The sequence below is a fragment of the Puma concolor genome, chromosome E4 (assembly GCF_028749965.1).
Source record: "Puma concolor isolate L17-30 chromosome E4, mPumCon1.1.hap2, whole genome shotgun sequence".
Classification (NCBI taxonomy): domain Eukaryota; kingdom Metazoa; phylum Chordata; class Mammalia; order Carnivora; family Felidae; genus Puma; species Puma concolor.
The window spans coordinates 11,961,162-11,982,823 of NC_141683.1; the positions used below are offsets into that span (position 1 = coordinate 11,961,162).

At 43.9% G+C, this 21,662-nt stretch overlaps 1 protein-coding gene across 2 annotated transcripts in view; it reads right to left on the reverse strand.

The window, feature by feature from the left end:
- Window positions 1–811: 811 nt before the first annotated feature.
- Window positions 812–21,662, reverse strand: part of MARK1 (microtubule affinity regulating kinase 1) — a 119,562-nt gene continuing 98,711 nt past the window's right edge. The window contains exons 14-18 of one of the 2 annotated variants that reach the window (XM_086693947.1): window positions 15,529–15,629; window positions 14,070–14,234; window positions 12,692–12,943; window positions 6,444–6,488; window positions 812–2,912 (exon numbers count right to left, since the gene is read on the reverse strand). In XM_086693947.1, coding sequence (XP_086550073.1) covers window positions 2,558–2,912; window positions 6,444–6,488; window positions 12,692–12,943; window positions 14,070–14,234; window positions 15,529–15,629 — 918 coding nt within the window. In that variant the 3' untranslated portion in view covers window positions 812–2,557. The remainder of the gene's footprint in view (window positions 2,913–6,443; window positions 6,489–12,691; window positions 12,944–14,069; window positions 14,235–15,528; window positions 15,630–21,662) is intronic. The other variant, XM_086693948.1, reaches the window with a different exon arrangement.

Below are 21,662 nucleotides of genomic sequence, written 5' to 3' on the forward strand. Positions count from 1 at the left end.
AGCGCGCGCGCACACACAAGCAGGGGAGGGGCAGAGAGCGAGGGAGACACAGAATCTGAAGCAGGCTCCAGGCTCCGAGCTGTCAGCACAGAGCCCGATGTGGGGCTCGAACTCAAACCGCGAGCTCATGACCTGGGCCGAATCGGATGCTCAACCGACTAAGCCACTCAGGTGCCCCCAGATTTTAAGTGAACTCTTTCCTTGAACAATATTACTGGGTTAAGGCTCTAGAGTATATTTCATCTTATTATTTGCCGAGTATTTACTTATCAAGTTAAGTACTGGGCCCCAGTCTCTACAAAATAACTTAATATTAGGGATGTTGTATCCAATAATATTTAAACAGAAACCAAGGAAGCCCTGACATCACACAGCCAGTGAATATAACTGGTATTATATATGGAAACATATTGTAAAATTCTTCTAAATCTTAAAAAAAAAAATTATGTTATATAAAATGGGAAAATCTAAAGTGAATATCAAGATTTCATTTTCAGTTCATAAAAAATATAGTGAAATTCCTTCCCACAAACACACCAGAGTTAATCAGAGTGAGAAAATGTAACAAAACAAAACAAAACAAAAATCCAACCCATCAGTTTCTACCTTGGAAAAGGCATGATGGCTATTTTTTTTTAAAAAAAGTGTTCTGATGATAGGAATTCCTATAAAAAGAGTAAATTTTTCTTGTCATAATGACATTTTGAAAACCTACATAGCTTTACCCCCTGTCAACTAAATGTAGGACACAAGGAATACACTCCCCATGCAGAACACGTTTGTGCTAGAAAACAGGTAATTCACATTCTGGTAAAGAGGAGAAGACAAGTGCTTTATTAGGAGAACCGTTCAAGTAAAACTTCAGTGTGCACCAGTGAGAGTGAATGGAGATTTGCATCAATTTTTCTGAATGAACACTAGGTTAAAAAGGGGCTACACAGTTTTGTTTTTTTGTTTTTTTCCAAACACCATCCTTTGCTAAGGCAAAAATACACTTCATTTTAGAACAGAACTGTTACAGAAGAAAGCTACATCACAGTACAGTACAGAACGTAAAGTCCACCCCAGTCGGGAAGCCACCACGGGACGGCACGTCTCGTCTCCCACACGTGGAGCGCTCTACTGCAGAATTACAGTATTTACCACACCTTTATTCTCTCCTAAACCGATGAAGCTTGGATACGCTTTCTGTTTCTCAGGAGTGCGCAGATGGGGCCCATATGTCGATATTACAGTAATTACAACATTAAATAACATTGCACAGTCAACCTCCAAGGCTAATTCAGTATAAAATAACAAGTATTAAAATGTACCTTTACTAGTGGTTTTACATCGCATGTATCACTGATCATGAAAGAAAACTAGGCAAAGGCCCAATTACAAAGCTGCACGTTATAGGCATAACGATGTGGAATAAATACAAGAAATCTGGCAAAATATGAAAAACAATCAGGTTACGTGGGAACAAACTGAACAGCCACATAAGCGTAAATCAATAACACACTGTTATAAATAGCATGATTTGCTCAAAAGTCTCTTAAGTACTTACAGATACTACTGGGTCGGGGGTGGATGGAGAGGAAAGGAGAAGAGGCAAATGTTCCCAATGCCAGTTATTTCCTGAGGTGGCATTATTTCTTAACTGATGCATCGATCAACACTGTGAAGATGAGTTTGTGCTAAGAGACAGTCCCGATGTTCTTAGATTTCTGCCATCACGTTGCGGTATTCAGCGACAGTTTACGTTACAAGAGCCAGATGAAGTACTGATTCTTTTTAATTCTGCTGCTACATTTAGCAGTGGGCCAGAAAACACTTTAAAGTTTAAGAGGAATTGGGTATAGGTTTAACTTTTTCCCCAGTATTTCTTAGCTAGCTCAAGGCAAAGCTATTATTATTTTCGTGTAATTTATCTGAAAAACTCTAAGTGCCAACACTGTAAACATTTTGTATTTTCTCAACTAAACCTTGTCTGAGAACAAGGGTAAGAGCAAAGATAAGCAGGAATAATTCTGTGTATAGTAAAGCTGATCTATCTATCAGCTTGTGGTTTACATTTAAATATGATTGAAAAATAATTTTTAAAAGTCCATGCTACAATTTTAAAGACTATTTCTGTGCACTTTTAATTCTGGACACAATTTTCAAAATTGCATGATGGAGGTAAGAATTTAAAAAACCCACCAGAATGTAAATAACAGGGAAGAACACTTCCAACCGAAAGCGTCGAACATACATTTATGTGCAGAAATCTAGACAACTATACAAGTTTTTAAGCAATCATCTGTTTTATTATACAACTCTATGAACAGAAAATGAACAGAAATACACAATATACTTACCTGTACATGTGAACCTACTTTTTTTAGCTACAGATATTATACTTCATACTGACTTTAATTGTACAGTTCATGACTATGTATAACCTTATTGCATTAAGGGCAAATTCTACATGGGGAGATTCACAGGCCAATCACGTTGGGCATTACCAATACATTCAAAAACTGTACCTCATATGTGAACGTTATCTTCCCTGATCCTGTAAATTTGAGTTTCTTTACAGCTTAAGCTCGTTTGCTATTTTAGATGCAATGTTCTTGAAGGCAATCGATGTCCCAGATATCCGCTTGAAGCGGACCCCGTTGAGGGACAGGCGTGGCAACTTGCAGACTTCCATCTCCCACTGCACAAGGCTGTCCTGCCTCGCGTCTCCGTGGACACAGAAAAGCAAAAACCTCTCTTTTTGTTCATAATCACAGTTATTCGCATCTAACACTTTCCGGATCTCTCTCATCATGTCATTGGGGTCCATGGAACTAGTGGTCTTCATACTCCACGTGAACCGCAGAGAACGTGGCTTAGAATCTTTACCCTCTTCCTTGTCTCTTTCTTTCGGTTCCCCTGACGTGCTTCTAGAAGAAGAGGGCAAAGGGAGAGAACGGAAACAGAAATTCCATTCAGCAAAGAAGTCAAAGCACACATAAAGTCTAAGTGGTCATGATTCAGTGCCTAACGAAACCACCCAAGTTACAGACTACCTTCAGGTAGATACGAACATTTGTGTCATCCTGACGTCGTAAAACCAGACCCCGGGATGCCATCTGCTTTGACTTTGTTTGTGGGAAACAACTTTACAGCTGAAAGTGAAGAACTTGATACTCTGTCAGTTCCTTCCATATTTCTCTAAGTTGCAAAAGCAGATTCTCCATTTTCTGCACATTTACACAGATAGAAACCACTAGCATTCTGCTTATAAATACATCTTAAAAATGTAAATATCCTTTTTTTCTACCTTTTTTTGGGTAGGAAAAAGACTGGGGACAAAGATGCTAGTAATGGCCACAGAGGGATTATTTATACCTAACAACACTGATAGAGAATGTTGTATTGCAACGCGGTAAAGACGTCAGGTCCCACACGACACGTAGAAGTGTAGACGTCAGGCCCTCTGAGGGTTTCAACATTTTGCTAAAGACATCCTTAAAAAGTAGTCTACAAGGCTCCACATGACCCACGCTCCACCTCCCTCCCCCCACCCGCCATCTTGTATTATCTTCTTCCCTGCTCACTCTTATCAAGACACACTGGCCTCCACACTAGTCCCTGAACATACGGGGTCTGTTCTTGCCTTAAGGCTTGTGCACAGGCTGCTCCCTCTGCCGTGAATGCTTTCCCCTCAATGGCTGCATGGCTTCCTTACTGCTTTCAAATCTCTGCTCACTTTCTCCATGCAGTCTACCTTGACCACCTCAGCTCCTACCATGGCATGGCCAACCCCCAACTTTGTTCTATTTCCGTCTCTGTAGCACTTACCACATTCTAATGTACTATTTAATTCATTTATTACCTTCATGACTTACTGTCTGACTCTACCACTAGACTGAAATTCCAGGACAGCAAGGAGTCCTGCCTGTTTTGTTCACTGATACTGCTCGGGCCTCTGGGACTGCGCCAGGCCCATAGTGGCTGATTGACACATATTTGTTAAATCAATCAACCTTAGTGAATTGTCCTTACTGTAGGCCTCCCATAAATAATACAGAACCAGAGAACCAATTTCAAATAATCGTAGAAAGCTAGACTAGATTATTTATGATTCAGAAGACCTATAGTTAAATTTGTGGAGCCATTTTCTAAAGATAGATGTTGCAATTCTTACTTGCTAACCTGTCTCACTTATATGTGATTTCAAGAAGAAAGGACATACTTTGAGAGGGATTTATAACCTACTTCATACATACTTTGTATTTATACATACTTTATATCAACATTATCCTCTAATATATATTCATGTGCACATCTGTATATGTGAATTCTTATGTGTACATTTGCATATGTGCTTTCCTCCCCATTCCTGGTACCTGAGCCCACCGCTCTGCAAACTATACAAGCTTGAGAAAATAAGGAGAGGAGTAAGTAGAGAAAATGAATTTCTAAAGATTGTTAGGTAAATACGGACAGTATTTATTTCAGCGTCTTCTCTACCATGTTCTTTGTGCTCACTGAGTCTAAGCCACTGCATCGTAAGCCTCCCTGGGCGTGCGGATCTCGTGAGGACCGTATGCACGAGTCCGGTTATGGAATCAGCATGCTAGGGCTGGAAGGGACCCAAGAGAACACGTGATTGAACACTCATTTTAAAAACAGAACTGATGGCTAGGAAACGTACATTACTTTTCTAAGGTCACACAGCTAATGAGCTGAAATGCACAGACCAGCAACCAAGTTTTCCTTCCGTTCCACCAGGGAAACCTGGTGACCTTGGGACGACAGGTACACACAAGATGTTTCTCTACGTGTATCTCACAGGCATCGCCACTAGTGACATTAACTGTAGAAAGATCCAGAAAATGCTAATTCTAATTAGAATTGCTAACATTTATTGGGCACTTACTAGGTGCCAGGAACTGTGCCAAGCGCCTAACATGCATTATTTACTCATTTAGCCTCTCTAACAACCCTAGAAGGCAGCTGGGATGAGGAAGTGGGGGCAGGAGAGTTAGAGTGACCTCCTAAAGTCACATGGCTAGGTAAGGGGGAAGACACAGCTCAGACCCACGGGGTCTGGCCCGGAGCCTGCGCTGTTCACGGTCGCGCCCGGCCACAGCTCTGCAGTGACAGGACCTCATGCTGTTCCTTCCGTGTAAAATGGCCACTATGAGAATTAAATGGCCAGCTAGGACCCTGTAGATACTAGGGATTCAAGAAGTTTGTTGAAAAGCAAAAAACAACCCTGCCGCCCAAACCCAACAACCAAAGGGACATGTAGTCACATCGCGAGGATAAAATGCATGCAGACCATCAGTGGCCACCTGTGACTCTCCCTACACTATCAGGTGTCTCCGGGCAGGGGAATTTAGTGGAAAGGCAGGAAAAGACACAAGAGGCTCAAAAGTGATGACGGAGTGAGGGACGAGCTGAAAACAAATGTCCTTCATGTCTCTTTCACAGGCAGAAGAAAAGTCCAGGATATCTGTCCTGCCTCCCTCTGGCTGCCTACCGGGGTGACTCGGGCACCTAACTCAATAAAGAAACATTGCCACTATTGTGACTAAGCAAATAGAGCACAGGTGGCAAAAAAAAGATCGTGTAGGAATGCCTGATAAAGTTTTTCCAAAGCTCGTTGTGTTTTATATTTCTATTAATTTTAAGAAGTAGAAGTTAAATTGGGGCTTGTGCTCAGCTGGGCCAAAAATAGCTCCTGAATGAAGCTGGGGCATCTGTCATACTGAGGAACTGCCTGTCGAGGTTCTGCGACGCATATGGGATCCTTTAATGCTGGGATACACTCAAAATGACTTCATGCCTTCTTTTCTTCAACTTCCCGTTTGAAAACATGGACACAGGTACAAACACGTCACTAAGGTGCTCCCCAAACCAGCAGCATCGGTACCTCCCGCCCAATTCCCCCCACCCCCCGGAATTCGGATGGGGCTCACGTTTGAAACCCGGTGTCAGCAGGATCACACAGCCAGCGCTGAACGTCAAAAGCCACCAGGGAGGCTGGGTGACAGTCCTAAAATGTGGCCTACCACTGAATGCTCAACCTAACATGTCCTTCTCACGCTAAACCTTCCTACACATCTGGTTACCCCAGTGTTCTGTATTATCTAATTTTAGTTACATCCTTTTGGTGAGAAAAAAAATCGATCCATATCCCTCTAAGAATTCTCTCCTGCTAGGGTGTATTTTGTAGGACAGGAAGGCTACTTCTCTACAAGGCATACCAGTCAAAGTAATGTTTAGAGAACACACACTCGAATTAACTTAAACCGCATTAAATGCCAGGCGACATCAGGAAGACCCGTCCCGATAGAACAATTGAAAACACACATACTATCTGGCTATTGGCTCTATTCAGCTTTATGAGGTGCTGTGGGTATTTCGAGGGCGCGGCTTCACACACGGGGGCCTAGCAGCGAAGTATAATAGTGGCTCCTCACCTTGAGGTGTCTGTTCTGCCACTGGCTTCGCCTTCACTTGGATCCCTCAAAACAAAGTGAAGGTGGAGATTTAATGATAAGAGTGAAAAATAGATCAAGAAAACCTGCATCTAACATGATTTTAAAGTTAACTCGTTAAGCAAACTTCCAGCGCAACACTTCTCGGTTACTAGGCAGTCGGACACCGCTTTGCACGCTTTCACGGCACCAGCTTAACGGTCATCTTATTGAGCGTCTACTGGGTATTGTCAGAGAGGAGATGCCAGCTTGACAGTTTAGGACTGCTTTTGTTTTCGTTTTCTTTAAGCAGGATCTTCCAATTCCCAGTCACAATTTTAAAGTCAGAATTTATCGTTTGGTTGCGTTCCGTTCAATCTACAGTTAAAACCATTTAATAATTTTCAACAGCAAGATCCAACTTCGCATTGGTTATTAAACGTAATTCTAGTAGTCGCTCAATTTAGAAAATACATAAATTAGCCTTGTAGTTAAAGCTCAACATACAGAAGTGTTTCTAAAAACAAGTACTGATATTTGCATAAGCAATTAACTTCAGATGTCACACTCATGATTCATGCACATGATGAAATGTTACAGCAAACCAACAGCCTATCCAAGCAGGTGAGTCTAAAACATGAAATCAGTCTTAAACAGAAACATTGATCTTACCTGGACATCCACCTGTGAAATAAAACCAGGAAAACTCCACTAATTGTCCTTTTGTTGAACATCATGAATGGTTTTTAAGTCTACCAAAATTTTAACTACTCTGTCATTGTCAAATGCAATTAAGAATAGACACAGGAGCATCGAGCTACACACCAGTTTAAATGTGCAGAGCTGACTTGGGATAGTGAAATACCACCACATGGCTGGGAAAAAAAATAACCAACTCAAACCCTTAAGTTCATGTTTTCTTAATGTTTTAACCATTCTGGAAACATTTATACTATTTATGTAAAGTGAATGCAATAGGAAGAAAATCAGGGCCACTGTCCTCATTCCCTAAATTACCAAATCATATCCATACACTAAGCTCTAAAACTCGAACTGGAGGTTAAAAATACTTATGCCTTTCTTGACAAACATACTGTGTAAAAACCATCTCGCTCTCTGAATCAAAAAGGACAAAGAAGACGTATTTTTGCATTCGGATTGTGGTTTCTTAAATTTCTATGTTTAATAACTGGCGTTTTCAACAGGAAGTGTAATGCTTCAATGACATCTATGTAAAATTTATCTTTATTACAGCACATGCACATAAATAAAACACTGACATGTACATTTTCAGTCACATGTTGGTGTGCTGGTATAGACTGGAGGGCAGCCCAGCAGCTGGGAAAGACAGTGATGCCACCGCTTTCATACAAAGGAATACACGTCTCATGGGGCTTCTGTTCTCTTTGTATTTTGCCTTGTAAGTCACTGTTAGCAAACACCTATTCCACTGCTGCTGAACTGTAAGCATTAGGGATGACACCCTCCTCTGACACTACTTCCCCTGCTGCAATTGTTGAAACTGTCACCGACGGGTCACGTCGTTCCCGCACCCTGCTCCTGCCTCCTGGATGCCAACAGAAACCCTGACTTCAAGGCATGTCTGCTACCTGGTGAAGGTTTCAAATCTTCCAGTCGCCACGGAGGGAGGCGGCTGGGGGTACAGAAAGCCAGCTGGCTCTAACACCATATGCAGCGTGGCAGGGCTCTCCAACATTTAAGACTTAAAAAAAGAAGCCAAATATCTTACACATGGCAAGACATACTCAACTAACGAATTTGGTTATTCCCTATTAAGAGAGAGCTATGGTTAAAAACTCTTAAGGTTTGATCTAATCTCCAGTTTACACAGCAGCTCTATAGAACCTGTGCAAAACAAATGGTTCTAAATGCTATTTAAAAGGCTTTTGAAATAGTGCGTCTACATCCTCCCTTGACTGAGGACTCTAGCGGAAAATCACCTTCCTAACTGGCAAGTTCCTTCCTAAGACCAGAAAGCCACTCTCTCACGTGGTCGTTTCAGCCTACAGCCTCCTCACCGGCCGGGAAGAACTTACTAACTGGCTTCTTCTTTGTCATCACGGTTTTCAAGTACATGAATGATTAACTCTGAACTAGTCTCTATCCTTCCCTTCTTAAAGTTTAGTGACCCAGATCCCTTTCCTATTTCCCCTGCAACATCCTGTCTTTCCATCTTTTTAAGCAGTTGGTGGCACACGACGCAGTCGGTCCCGAAGTACGTGAGGTGTCGTGGGGCTAGGCTGGGCCCCGATCAGCCCTGGCCCCGAGCGTTCCCAGTTGTGCTGCTGGCCACGTGGGCTGCCCGCGTGCGGGTTCCATTTCTTCCGGCCTTAGGCACAGCGGAGTGAGGAGGGCAAAGGGAACAGAGAGAAGGGCGGGGCTTGAACCCAGGATGGACTTAGGAAGATGCGAGCGGGAAGGACTGACAATGTGGGAGCTGAGGTGAGAGTGACAAATAATAAGGCTGGAACAGCTCCGGAACATCAAGAAACTCTCCAGTTTACCTCCGAGGCTCCAACCCTCCCCAAAGTGCAACATGCTGCACGTACAGAAGACCCACTGTCCTTGCAGCCTGCCCGCGGCTGCAGAAGCCGGCAAGTTCACTCCTGGTCCCGAGACCGATGCTTTGCCGGTCTCCTGCATCAGATCGTGGGCGGTGTCTGCACGGCCCGCTCTCAAGCTACACAGCGGGACGGGAGGGAATCCCGTACGCATGGCAGCGAACGCAAACACGTCCGCAAAGCCAAAGCTGTCCACGTGGTGACAGGTCACCTCACGGGAGAAGTGCAAATTTTTCCTCTTCTCTAACCAGACCCAGGATTAATTAAAACATGTCAAAAATCAAAAGACGTTAAAATCTGCTACCAAACTGCTGACAAAGGTCAGCAGACAAACAACCTCCTTCCTGTCCTCTCCGCCCCCCCCCCGGCTGCCTCCCAGGTCCCTCTGCTATGTGACGTGTTCAGAAACTGAGAAGAGCATCGTGGAACTTCAGAAATGTTCATGCTGGCTCCCCTCTGAGGCTACCCCTGAACGCCCTTAGCCCCCAGCCTTATTCTCTATTTTGGGACCCGCTTCCTGCCCGGCACTTACCAGGATTCATGACAACCTTATTTGCTCACTTTAAAAATTTGTCTTCCACACTATTTGACCAAATAAGGAAATGTTTATCGAATGTCATCTTCTGTGTCATAGTAGGCACTCGATACTCAGCAGAAGATTTAGCAGAAAACAAAGCAAACAAGCACATCCAGGTTCTCAAGGGGCTCATCTCAGAGCTGCAAGAGAGAGACGGTGAACGCCACGCCGAGCGGGGTGTTCGGGCAGGTAGTGTGGAGCGCTGTGGAGGAAGACAGAGCTGGGAGAGGGCGTGTCGGGAGGAGGAGGCTGTGATTGTAAAGAGGGGACTGAGGAAGGTCTCACCGAGGAAGGGACACTGCAGCAAAGACCCAAAGGTGGTGGGGAAGAAGCCGGCAGCGGCGTGGGGGATGAGGACTCGGGGCAGAAGGAACAGCGGGTACGAGATCCCGCCCGGGCCTGGCGTGCGCGAGGACATTCAGGTGCCCCGTGTGGCCGGTGTGGGACCAGAGAGAGGAAGGGACAGAAGAGGGGTCAGAGCAGAAATGCACGGCCAGACCGCGTAGGGCCTCGGAGGCCACTGCGGGTTTCAAATTGTATTGTGAGCAGGGTAAAAGCAAGGGGACAGACGATGCTGAACACAGAATAGGGGGCCAAGGGCGGGAGCGAAGAGACCTGTTCGCAGGGGGAAGACGAGCGGTGGGTTCGGTGACCGAGAAGCTACGTCCAGGAGATGCTGGGACGGCAGAGAGCCACGGCCACAGGCCAGCAGGCCCGGCGTGTGCTCTCAGAAATAACTCAAGGCTTGTGGTCCGAGAACCAGAGGGACGGTGCTGTTGGTACCCAATGTGGTGAAGAATGAGGGAGGATGCTTCTGGGAAGAGGAGAGAGAGCTGCATTTTGGACACGCTCAGTCTGGGAGACCATCACACGTCAGCGTGCAGAGGCTGGGTAGACACTGGATATGTGAGTCTGTAGTTCAGAGGAGAGAGCTGGGCTAAAGGCAGAAGTGTGGGAGTTGTTAACGTGGGACGGAATGCAGGGTCACGGGCCTGAATGTGATCACCGCCAACAGTGAGGCCAGCCAGAGAAGAGAACGTGTCCGAAGCCTGAACGCTGGGGCGATCTGACAGAGGTCAGGGGGAAAGGCAAGGGGACCTGAAAAGAACCAGCAAACAGCCCGAGAAGGAATAGCTAGTTTGAGAGGGAGGAGGAAACCTAAAAGCGAGCGGGAAAACGTTTCAACTGCGTGCAAGGCGGCAGAACTGTGCGAGCTGCTCCTGGAGTGGGGGCCGCGTCGGTCTCGCTCACGGCCGTACCAACAGCACCCGGTAGGTGCCCAGCACAGGCAGGGCCTCACATCTCTTAAACTGATGGCTCTGTGGCAACCCTTCATCCATCCACCCAACAGACCGTCTCCAGGCCACTTTCTTGCATTCTGTCCTGACCTCCTGTCAAGGGCCCTTTTACTATGTTCTCTCTAGAATCAAAATTTTCATTGCAAAGTAAAGGGAAATATTTTACACAAGGCTTCATGTACAATTAGTGATCAGGCTTTGCAACTCAAAACCATTTTCCTTCACTTTGAAATGAATCCTGGCTTAATCAGGAGAAAGTACTGGCTTTTAAAAAGGGCTTTAAATAGTGAGCCACATTCCAATAGCAGAAACCACTGCTAATCTAACTAGGACCCTGCAGGTGGACAGCCAGCATTATAGTCTGTCATGCAGAGTCTGAGCTTGTGGGTCTTTCTCTCTCAAGGTGTCAGGCTGCATGGTCAGTGCCCAAATGGTACATCACTGTTGATACGGTTAGAAATTGATGTTGTGTTTGAGTATTTAAAGTTTTAAATTCAGGGACGCCTGGGTGGCTCAGTCAGTTGATCGTCTGACTTCAACTCAGGTCATGATCTCGCGGTTCGGGAGTTCAAGTCCTGCATCAGGCTCTGTAGTGACAGCTCGGAGCCTGTAGCCTGCCTCGGATTCTGTGTCTCCCTCTCTCTCTGCCCCTCCCCTGCTCATGCTCTGTGTCTCTCTCTCTCTCAGAAATGAATAACATAAAAAAAAAATTAAGTTTTAAATTCAGCTGTGATCTTGGGCAAACTGGTCCATGAGAAGACAAGAGACTAAAGCTGTTCTTCTCTTTTCTACTCGCACTCTTTGAAATCCTAAAACACTAATAACCTGGACAATTAAGTATTTAATTAATATCTTTTAAAGCAAGCATAATAACTCCTCCCGTTTTAAAGCAAGCGTAACAACTGTCCCTGCTCAAATGTCTATATGGTACAGAGCTTTACCCTTCCCCCTCATCACTGCCTGTGCCGTCCCCGGGCCACCCCAGGCCGCTGCTGTATTGCTTGCCATCACAGCTAGCTGCTTACAGGCCTGCCCCTTTCAGGACTGCGCACAGACGCGGTCTTGTTCACCTTTGCGTCTTGCTCCTAGCACAGGGCTTTGTACATACAGGATTCTAGCAGGCTTTTAGGAGGACCTAATAATAGATCAAATGGACAGCCACCGCACTGTGTTCAGCAACCTCCACAATCAATATGTGCTGTGCGATCATGCTTACGCTTTAGAAGAGAGCACGATTCCGCTATCTGATCAGAAGTTTGCTATGCTTGTGTTCATTGTGTGTCTGCTGTATTTTCATGGTAGGCTTTGGGATGTAAAATTATTTAAGTCATCTATGTGACTCCAGGACACAGGCTTTTCACAGGGAAGGAAAAAAAAGTGAACTAGATATTATTACTGAGTGATTTAGAAGTATTCCCAAGACATATTATTTGAAGGATAAATGGAAACTCTGATTTCCTCTTTTTAAATCCAGGGTTTTGAGTTGGGGATAATCTTTTTGTTAAAACATACACATTTTTTTTTTAATGTCAAATTCTTGCTCTTTCCAATCTGTTTTATACAATTTAAAAATTCTTATCTTGCCCATTTTTTTCTCTGTCTCTTAGGGGAAAAATACTTTACATCTGCTTTGATTTTCTTCTTCAAACTTCTGTAAAAGAGGGGCTCTGGTGAAATACCAGGAAACCACTCTGGAAAATCACCGCAAAGATTAAAGAAAACAAAACAAAACAAAAACAAGTCTCCTTTCTAATTCCTAGAGGAAGCCAAACACCACAGCACCTCGGTACTGACCTGCGCACGAATTTGGATGTTATTTTGCTTATTATACCCGTTGACGTTCCCCTCCTGGCGTGCGCGAAGGCGCCCGTCTCGTGGGAAGGGGAAGCGGGTGGCCCGTTGTGTGCGGCGCTGCGTCGCTCCCGGAGCTGTTCGCCGTGGAAAGTACTGCGGCTGGAGCTCCCCCGGGGGAAGCGGGTTCGGTCTGGGGTGCTGGCACTAATACTGTGAGCAGATGGGGAAGCAGCAGGCGCTCGCTGGGTCGCCCTGTGGGGACAAATGAAGATCTATTATTCACAATAATGGCAGAGAGAGCTCTCATGCTAGAGACTACCCGAACCTTGCCATGGCTACTTCCGTTAGGCCCCGTTTTCTCTGCTCATGTTAGACATCCACGTGTTAGCTGCACTTAGGGTATCACTGCACGGAGAGGGATAACATTTCAGTTTGCAACTAAACACCTTTTATAAAAATACAGTTATTAAGGATTGAGAAGCTATTGAAACAAGGATACAAATACCCTTCAGTATCAGGAATGGCAGACTGGGGCTGCTGCATGTATATTTTTTTATTATTCTCTTAACTTCAACCGTTTAGCAACGTGGAACATGGATTTTACTATTTATCAGAAAGCATCTGAATGGAGTCATTTCCTATTTACAAGCTAGGCCTCAGGGACAGCACGATGCTACAGGACATCACCAATACGAATAACGAACCAAACTAAAGATGTTCCTGAATTGGAGAAATCCTAGCATAGACAAATACTAGAAAAACAGGCATATCATTTTGTACCTAAAAGGGCTCTTTGAGATCATCTGTTTCCCTGACAGAGAAACAAAAAGTCTGGTTTTACTTCAAAAAGGTACCGGGCAGCAGCCAGGGTTAGCCAGAAGTCTCCATTCTCAGTCTCAAGTATTTTTGTTGTTAGATCATAAAAAATTCAATTTACCTGAATGACAAATCAGGCAGCAATACTTCAGGGATGGATTTAAAACAAGATCCTTACAGAAAATTCCTCTAGGAAATGATTTAAGTCATAAGCAACATTTTTGAAAACAGTAGGAATGTGGTATGTTTATGTTACGATTCAACTTTTCCCTTTGCTACAGATACCGAATCTTCTCAGAAAGTTCTTAATGTGATGGTGCCTATCATGTATTTTTGTTTTAATATTTACTTATTTATTTTTGAGACACACACACAGACACAGAGAGAGGGAGAGAGAATCCCAAGCAGGCTCCACGCTGTCAGTGCAGAGCCCGACGCAGGGCTCGAACTCACGAACCATGAGATTATGATGACCAAAATCCAGAGTCGGATGCTTAACCGACTGAGCCACCCAGGCGCCCCTGGTGCTATGTTTTGAAATGAGGTGCACCCAGCGCGTTACCCGGGCCGGTAAGCTTCAGAGCCGTCTTTGATGGTTGGCAGTGTAACTTTAACAGGGTGGCCGGAAGTGGACATAGACTTCTGGTGGCGTGGTCGAGCCGAGGGGACAGCAGAAGCCACAGCCGAGCCTGCAGAAGATATGCTACTTGCGGACATCTCCGTAAGGCTTTTGACAGAAAACAGTGGAGAAGACCATGGAAATGTAAAAAAGAAGAGAAACTGCAGTTTACTAAAATTTAAGAAACAGACCTTTAAAAATCTAAATTGACTGTACCTTTCATGACTGAGACACTTAAAAGAATTTACATTAGTGGCGTCATTCGTGAATAACAAAACCGTATTCTTGCCAAAAAGGTACAGAATGAATTTACCACCACCTTCCACTGAAAAGATCTCACACACGCTTGCTCTACAAATGCGAATCTGAGAAGGCATGAAGTTCCTTTTACGATCGGAGACCTTTTCCACTTCCCAACACTCAAGAGTTTGATGTAACATGATGCTGTGGTTTATTGTCCCTCATCCAATAGGAATTCATAATTACAGCAAAAATACAGTCTCCAGAAACATCATCAAAATGTTTTCAGCTCATATTATTAATCAATAGGTTAACTGTCGTAGGTCAAAGGAGCTACAGATTAGGACTTGGTATAGGAAAAGTAATATGTCAGAAATCAATCCTCAACTCCTTTTCTAGCCTGAAGGATCTTCTATCTGAGGATAATACATTTACTTTGCACGCCTTATAATAACACTTTACATGTCCATTAATGGAGAGGAAACCAGTGGTAAGCATGCCCTGTCCAGTCCACTGAAATGACGAGGAATGGGGCTAAGAACGGAATTTTATTTGAACAGGCTCCCTGCACTTTGGTACTATATTGGCGAATAGTCCTTACAACTCACGATGAAAAGAAGCTAAATTTCTTAAATAATAAAAATAATATGATTTATCATTCTTGAAAATAAAACATGTTGAGAATTCTATGGTTCTCAATCATCAGTTAAGATGGCCACATTTCTTTAGAGGAAGAAGAAGCAGACCTTCATTATTTGGATACAACAATGGCCTGATGGGAGGGGGAAGGGTAAGAAACAAAGGTTAAAAAAAAAAATGAAGTCAAAGATAAAAAGGAAGCGGCACGTAGATAAGAGAACAAGACTGAAATTAAGATCAGATTAGGATGATTAGTATGATGTGCTTTGTTACGGGGGAACACTTACTACCAGATTTTATCTAGCAAAGCTCGGGGTAAGAGCATTTATCTCCTCTTTCCCCAAAGTAGGTTCCCATCCTTCCATTCTGGTACAGGAGGGGAGACGCCTTCGTTAGAGTGCTTGCTTGCAACCATTCTCTCTAGTGCTCCCTTTTCCCCTGGACCCGTTCGGCTCCTCTTTGCGCAAGAGCAGTCCTGCACGAGGATGACAAAGACAGCACCATGTGGCGCTGTGACAGGTACCTGCTGTCTTTTCCGTTCTGCAACGCCACATATCGATCTGCACTCCTTTCACACACATACGTGTTCCTTCTTGCCATGCTACCTCCAGGATAGACATTGCTCTTTAAGAAGGAAAAAAAAAAAAAGCCATCTTAAAATTGTAGCTGTAGCTGTGGAAAGTCAAAGAAATTCATTTAAGAAATGAATGCAAAGGACTCTGAAGAAAAAAAATCCATGGCAGCATTTTCATTTCTCAGAACCTTACATTAATAAGCTCGATCTCACCCACTCCTCCCTCCCTCCCCCCACACCCTCCTCACCCCCTCTCTCTCAGATTGTAGGAGTGAAAGGCAAAGCCTAACAAGCTCGTATGATTTTAGCTCGTCCTCTACAGCAGCAGTGAGCAGGTGTTTGGGTGGGGGCAGGGGTACAGGCAGTGCTATGGAACCAGGGGCAAGAGACGACTCCACGAGAAACATCACCACAAACCGGAAACCTGTGGCGGTGACAATGGCGGCCCCCTGGAAACCTGCAGGCTGCCATTCTTCACCTGCTCAGGGGACCCCCCCCCACCCCACCCCAGTCAATGGTAATGTTAAGGGGACTAAATCTCCAGGGTCAGAGACATGCCCTGCTGCGGCCACCAACAGTGTGCGTGTGCAGAGCCTCAGGACATTCCCTCACTGCAGGTCTTAGCCAGGAGGCAAGCCGAGTCTGAGAAGTTCTGGAGAAATGAGAGGGAACAGGCAAAAGGGGACAGAATCTCCTTGTCATGCACACAAGCACTGATCTATAACCCCTGCTGTCGTGCCTGCCCAAATCCCAACTAGTTACTAGTACTAAACTGTACAGGAATGACTTCCAAAAGGGGTACATAATCTTCTGTTGAATCCTTATTCCAACAGAAAAAAATACCGTATTTCTGGCTAATCGAACTTTCACTCTTCTCTAAAATACATAACCAACTTAAAATGTGTTTAATCATAAGGGCAAGAAAGTTAATAGATATATGCTTCAACTAAGTTTGGAGGAACAAAAAAGCCTCATATAAACAAAACTGTTAAAGTGCAGATTTCAAACTCTTCAAAAGTGCAGGCTCCTGGGTGGAAGGAATTTTGTCACCATTTACACAAAAAACAAAAACTAAAAGCTATAAAAGTACGGCAGCAAAACAGACTAAGATGATGAAGAATATGTTTTTAGGTAAGACACTGTCCACATTAAGTGAAGGCAGACAACTCAGGTTTCACCATGGAGAGATGCATTATGAAACTAGCTTGCATTACAGTTCTTAAAAAAAAAAACCTTTACTTTTGATGATTTCATCATTTGGGCTGTATTGTCACAGGAGCAACCTAATTGTGCACAAATTCCTGGCCAATTGTCTCTGGCCATTTTCAGTAACACTATTTTGTTTCTCCAAGTGTGATGGGTGAACAGTTTTTCCTTCAAAACTGTGCCTTCTGGATTCGGGATCTTCCCACGCCACCTCTCTTTGCCCCTGGATGCCAGTGACACTGGGGGTAGCAGCCCCCCCCCCCACCCACCGCCGCCAGGCAAACAGCCAAGGATCATGCACAAGTTATAGAAACACAGGTTCACTGACTCCATGTGATACAGGTTCATCTGTAAAACTAACTTTTAGAACTGACTTTCCCAGTTCACATAACAAAGCTCTGATGGCTGATGAACAAGTAAGGCTCTTTTTGTTTAGGATTTGGGACCTAGAGAGAAACTACCCTTGCAGACCCCTTAACTCTCAGCTTGGCAACTTCCCTAAAGGGGATATACAAATTTTTCTGCATTTCCTAAGAAACCAACCCCTGTAGACAACCCCCTGGGCTTATTTTATACTAGACCGCATGTTATATAATCACGCTATAATTTTTATGTAAAACATTTTATTTTATAATCATTATCTTAACCTTTCCGAGTCTCCCTGAAAGTAGTTTCTCCTTTCCCTTGTTCTTTTAAAGACGGTGATTAATAGTATTTTTTACAAGACACAAAATTTTCTATTTTGTATTACTTAGCATATGTGACGAATATCATTGAAAAACACATTTTCAAGTTTTATTGTCTTTTGATTAAAAAACAGCATAACTGGGGCGCCTGGGTGGCTCAGTCGGTTAAGCGTCCGACTTCGGCTCAGGTTATGATCTCACTGTCCGTGAGTTCGAGCCCTGCGTCGGGCTCTGTGCTGACTGCTCAGAGCCTGGAGCCGGTTTCAGATTCTGTGTCTCCCTCTCTCTCTGCCCCTCCCCCGTTCATGCTCTGTCTCTCCCTGTCTCAAAAATAAAAAGTTAAAAAAAAGAACAAACAGCGTAACATATTTGCATCTTCAAAACTCAACATCTGGCTTCCAAGTTTCTAGACTAGCCAAGAGCTTACCATTAACTGCTACGCACCAAAATTTTTGGATGGGAGTTTCTGGAAGGGAAGAATATTGTTTGTTTTTCCTGCCTATTACTGCAGAAAGAGTCCTAAGGTCTTTCACAAAGAGAAACACTCCCATCGTTTAGAGTCTGTGATGTTGTGGGTGACGAAAAATAAAAGAGATGATACAGATAATCAACAAATTTCACCAACCATTACATCTATTTAACTCTTTACCTCAGACCTGCCCCCACTGCTCTCTATAGCCTGTCAGTATCACCCTTAAGTCATACAGTAGACCAATGTTAAGTAATGCAGACTGACAAGTAAGAAATTTTACTACTGGTTTAAAAAGGTTTCTAATTCATAAACATTAAAAGTGCTGTTGGGGTGCGTGGGTGGCTCAGTAGGTTAAGCGTCCAACTCTTGGTTTTGGCTCAGGTCACGGCCTCACAGTTCGTGAGATCGAGCCCTGCATCAGACTGCACTGACAGTGTGGAGCCTGCTTGGGAGTCTCTGTCTCTCTCTCTCAAGGAAAAAAAAAAAAACCAAAAACTTAAAAAAGTACTGCTAAACTACATGACTTACTAAATTATCTATTCATCTCATGATTTATTTTTCCATCAGAAAGCAAAAAGCCATCGGAAGGGAGGTGGGAGGGGGGACAGGGAAAACAGGGGGTGGGGATTAAGGGCACTTGTGATCAGCACCAGGTGTTGTATGGCAATATGGAATCACTGTATTGTTCACCTGAAGTTAATATTACACTGCACGTTAACTAACTGGAATTTAAATAAAAACTTAGGAAAAAAGAAAGTGAAAAGCCATGTCATGCCATTTGAGTGCATTAAATATTTTCTGTTATATTCCATTTTTTGTTTAAAAGTTTAAACATTTTTTATTTTTGAGAGACAGAGACAGAGAAAGTGCGTACGTGCATGTGTGTGAGCCGGGGAGGGGCAGAGAGAGAGGGAGACACAGAATCCGAAACCAGGGCCAGGCTCTTAGCTGTCAGCACAGAGCCCGATGCGGGGCTTGAACCCATGAATCGGGAGATCCTGACCTGAGCTGAAGTCGGACATTCAACTGACTGAGCCACCTAGGTGCCCGCCCCTATTATACTCCATTTTACAAATTAATAGAATCAAGGGTAAAAATGTTTATTTTTTCAACCAATATTTCATAATGTGACAGCACCTGGATTGTAAATGCTCAGTTCCTTCCTCCTGGACATTACTTCAAAGGAAAGGGATCAGAGCTGTGTATCTGGCTTTTGTATTTCGGCAACGGGAAACTTTGTGTGAGGAGTCAGATGACAAACATTTTACGCTTTGCGGGCCATGCCATCAATGTCACCGTAGTCTGGAAAATGCAAATTAATGGCAAAAAGGATACACTTTTTTGTTTTTCGGCCCTCAGGCAACGATTTTAAAGGTCGATTAATATCCAGTTGTTGATGAGCTTGTGGAGATAGAATTACTCTAATTACTCCAGCCATCGAAATTATGCTGGTAGCATCTATTAAAAATTTAACTGTGCATGTTCCAAGGGTACGCACATAGCCAGGAGCGTGCATTAGCGCCCAGCATTAGCACCGGGGCCCTGGATGAGGGGGTGGCAGTGAGGGGGGTGGCTTGTGCACTCAGGGACACTGGAGACTGGGGTGAGCCACCTGAGGTTAAAAAAACCTGGTCACCCAGAAACCAAACTTCTGAGAAGGTATTTAAGAGAAATACAGTAATGACGTTATGTATCCAAGGACAAATACTCTGAAAAGCTGAAAAATCTAAACACCGCACGGACAGGGGAATAAACTGTGACACACGCGTCTGTCGGTACCGAGGAGAGAACGTGCAGGCCCTCAAGAGACCGCAGTGGCTCCAGGTGTCTGGATGTACAAGGACCCGATGATATTTTAAGTGAGAAAATTAAAATGTAACGGATATAGTATGATCTCATTTTTATAAAAAAACAAATCCCCTACGTACACGTATATTCATTTATGTGTTCTTTAAAAAGGAAAACCTATAAAGGAATTTCTCCCAAATGATAACACTAGTCACATTGGAAGTGGAGAATGGAAGGTAGGGTAAACTGTTAATTTTTCTTGAGACATTTCTGAACTGTTAAAATCAAACAAAATGTATTATTTTGGTTTCTTGCATTGCCAAAATTAATACAGTAAATGAAGATAAATTTAGAACCACGGGGCTCAGAACAAAATTTCTCTATGAGAATCTTTTGGCTTGTGTTGTTTTTTTCCTTAAAGATGATAAAGAAGTGTGGCATAAGTACCTTGAATTTAAACCAGTGTCAGAGTTGTTATGCCCTCTTTACTAAACGTGCTTTGAAAAGCCACACATGCCTCAGCACCAACGATTCTGAGGAATCAGCATGTCGACACACAGGAGGAGATTATAAACAAGGGGAGAGAAGGTTTACATGGGGAAGCGACAGCCAACAATACAAGACAGCATCCAGCTGAGAGCTCGATGACACGACAGACAATCAGAAAGACTGACGAGATCTGGAGTGCTCAGTCCCAGGACACTCGATCCAGGAGGTGGGGCTGGAAATGACCTGTACGAATGGCATTTTCATAACGTGAGGGGGGAACTTCAGACAAGAGCACCACATGGAAATGGGAGGAAAGAGGCAGCTATCGACGGGAAAGTAAGATCCACCCCAGTGGAATGACAGATCGCTATAGGGCGGTGGCAGAAAATAAGGGACCAGATTCTTTCTTTCTGTGCTGTGGGGTGATGATGCTCCAGAAAGTGTCCTGTAGCGGATGTTTAGGTAAGGGAAAATGATGGCCTGCCTGGGAAAACTACTTTTCTTAATGACGTCTTAAACTCTATTAGAGTTAAAAAGCATTTCCAAACAGATCAGTGGGCAGGTAAAGTGGTTACATTTATCTGTTCTGAAAATGGTTATGCACACCTATTTCAGAGTCTGGGCAGCGACAATCAAATCACATGTTTTAAAAAGATATGGTTTCAACGAACTACATGAGACAGTTGGTGCTAGGGAGTTTTAACCCCTTTGCAATTAGGGTTGTGCTGGGTTTTCTGGTATTCTACTTCATGTTTCTATTTAAAGTACTTTCTTCCCTTTTCCTACTTTCCCTAGGCTAAACCAATTTTTTTTCTTCTGTTGGTTTAAAAGCTGTAAGTTCTATTTCTGTTCTTACGTTGTTTGTCCCTAAGTTCCTGAACTCATGTTTGCTCAATGCTACTGTTCCTCTTTTTTCTTTTCTTTTTTTTTTTTCGAGAGAGAGCAAGAGAGAGAGAGTGCACAAGCTGGGGAGAGGGGTAGAAGGAGAGAGAGAATCTCAGGCCCCATGCTCAGTGTGGAGCCAGACACGGGGCTCGATCCTGGGATCACGACCGGAGCTGAAATCGGAAGCCGGGCGCCCAACCGACTGAGCCACCCAGATGCGCCCCCTCCCATGACTTTTTTTAGAACTTATTCTGATCTTATCTTTTGCTGAAAGGCGTGGGCTCCTTTTCTTTTAATCTCCACCCCATTCTTACTTCCTGGGTATTGTCCACAATGTCGGTTCTGAATTTTCATTTTGTGTGTGTGTCTGTCACCACATACACACCTGAACCAGTTATTTCATCATGTTCAACTGCATATATTTTCCAGCGACACCGCAGATTCATTTCTCTTCCTGTCGGAGTACGGTTCTCCTCACACCACAGTGTTTCCAAACAGGTCACTATGTAACGAGGCCACTGAGATATCTGCTGCCTAAGAACGTGCTTATCGGACTT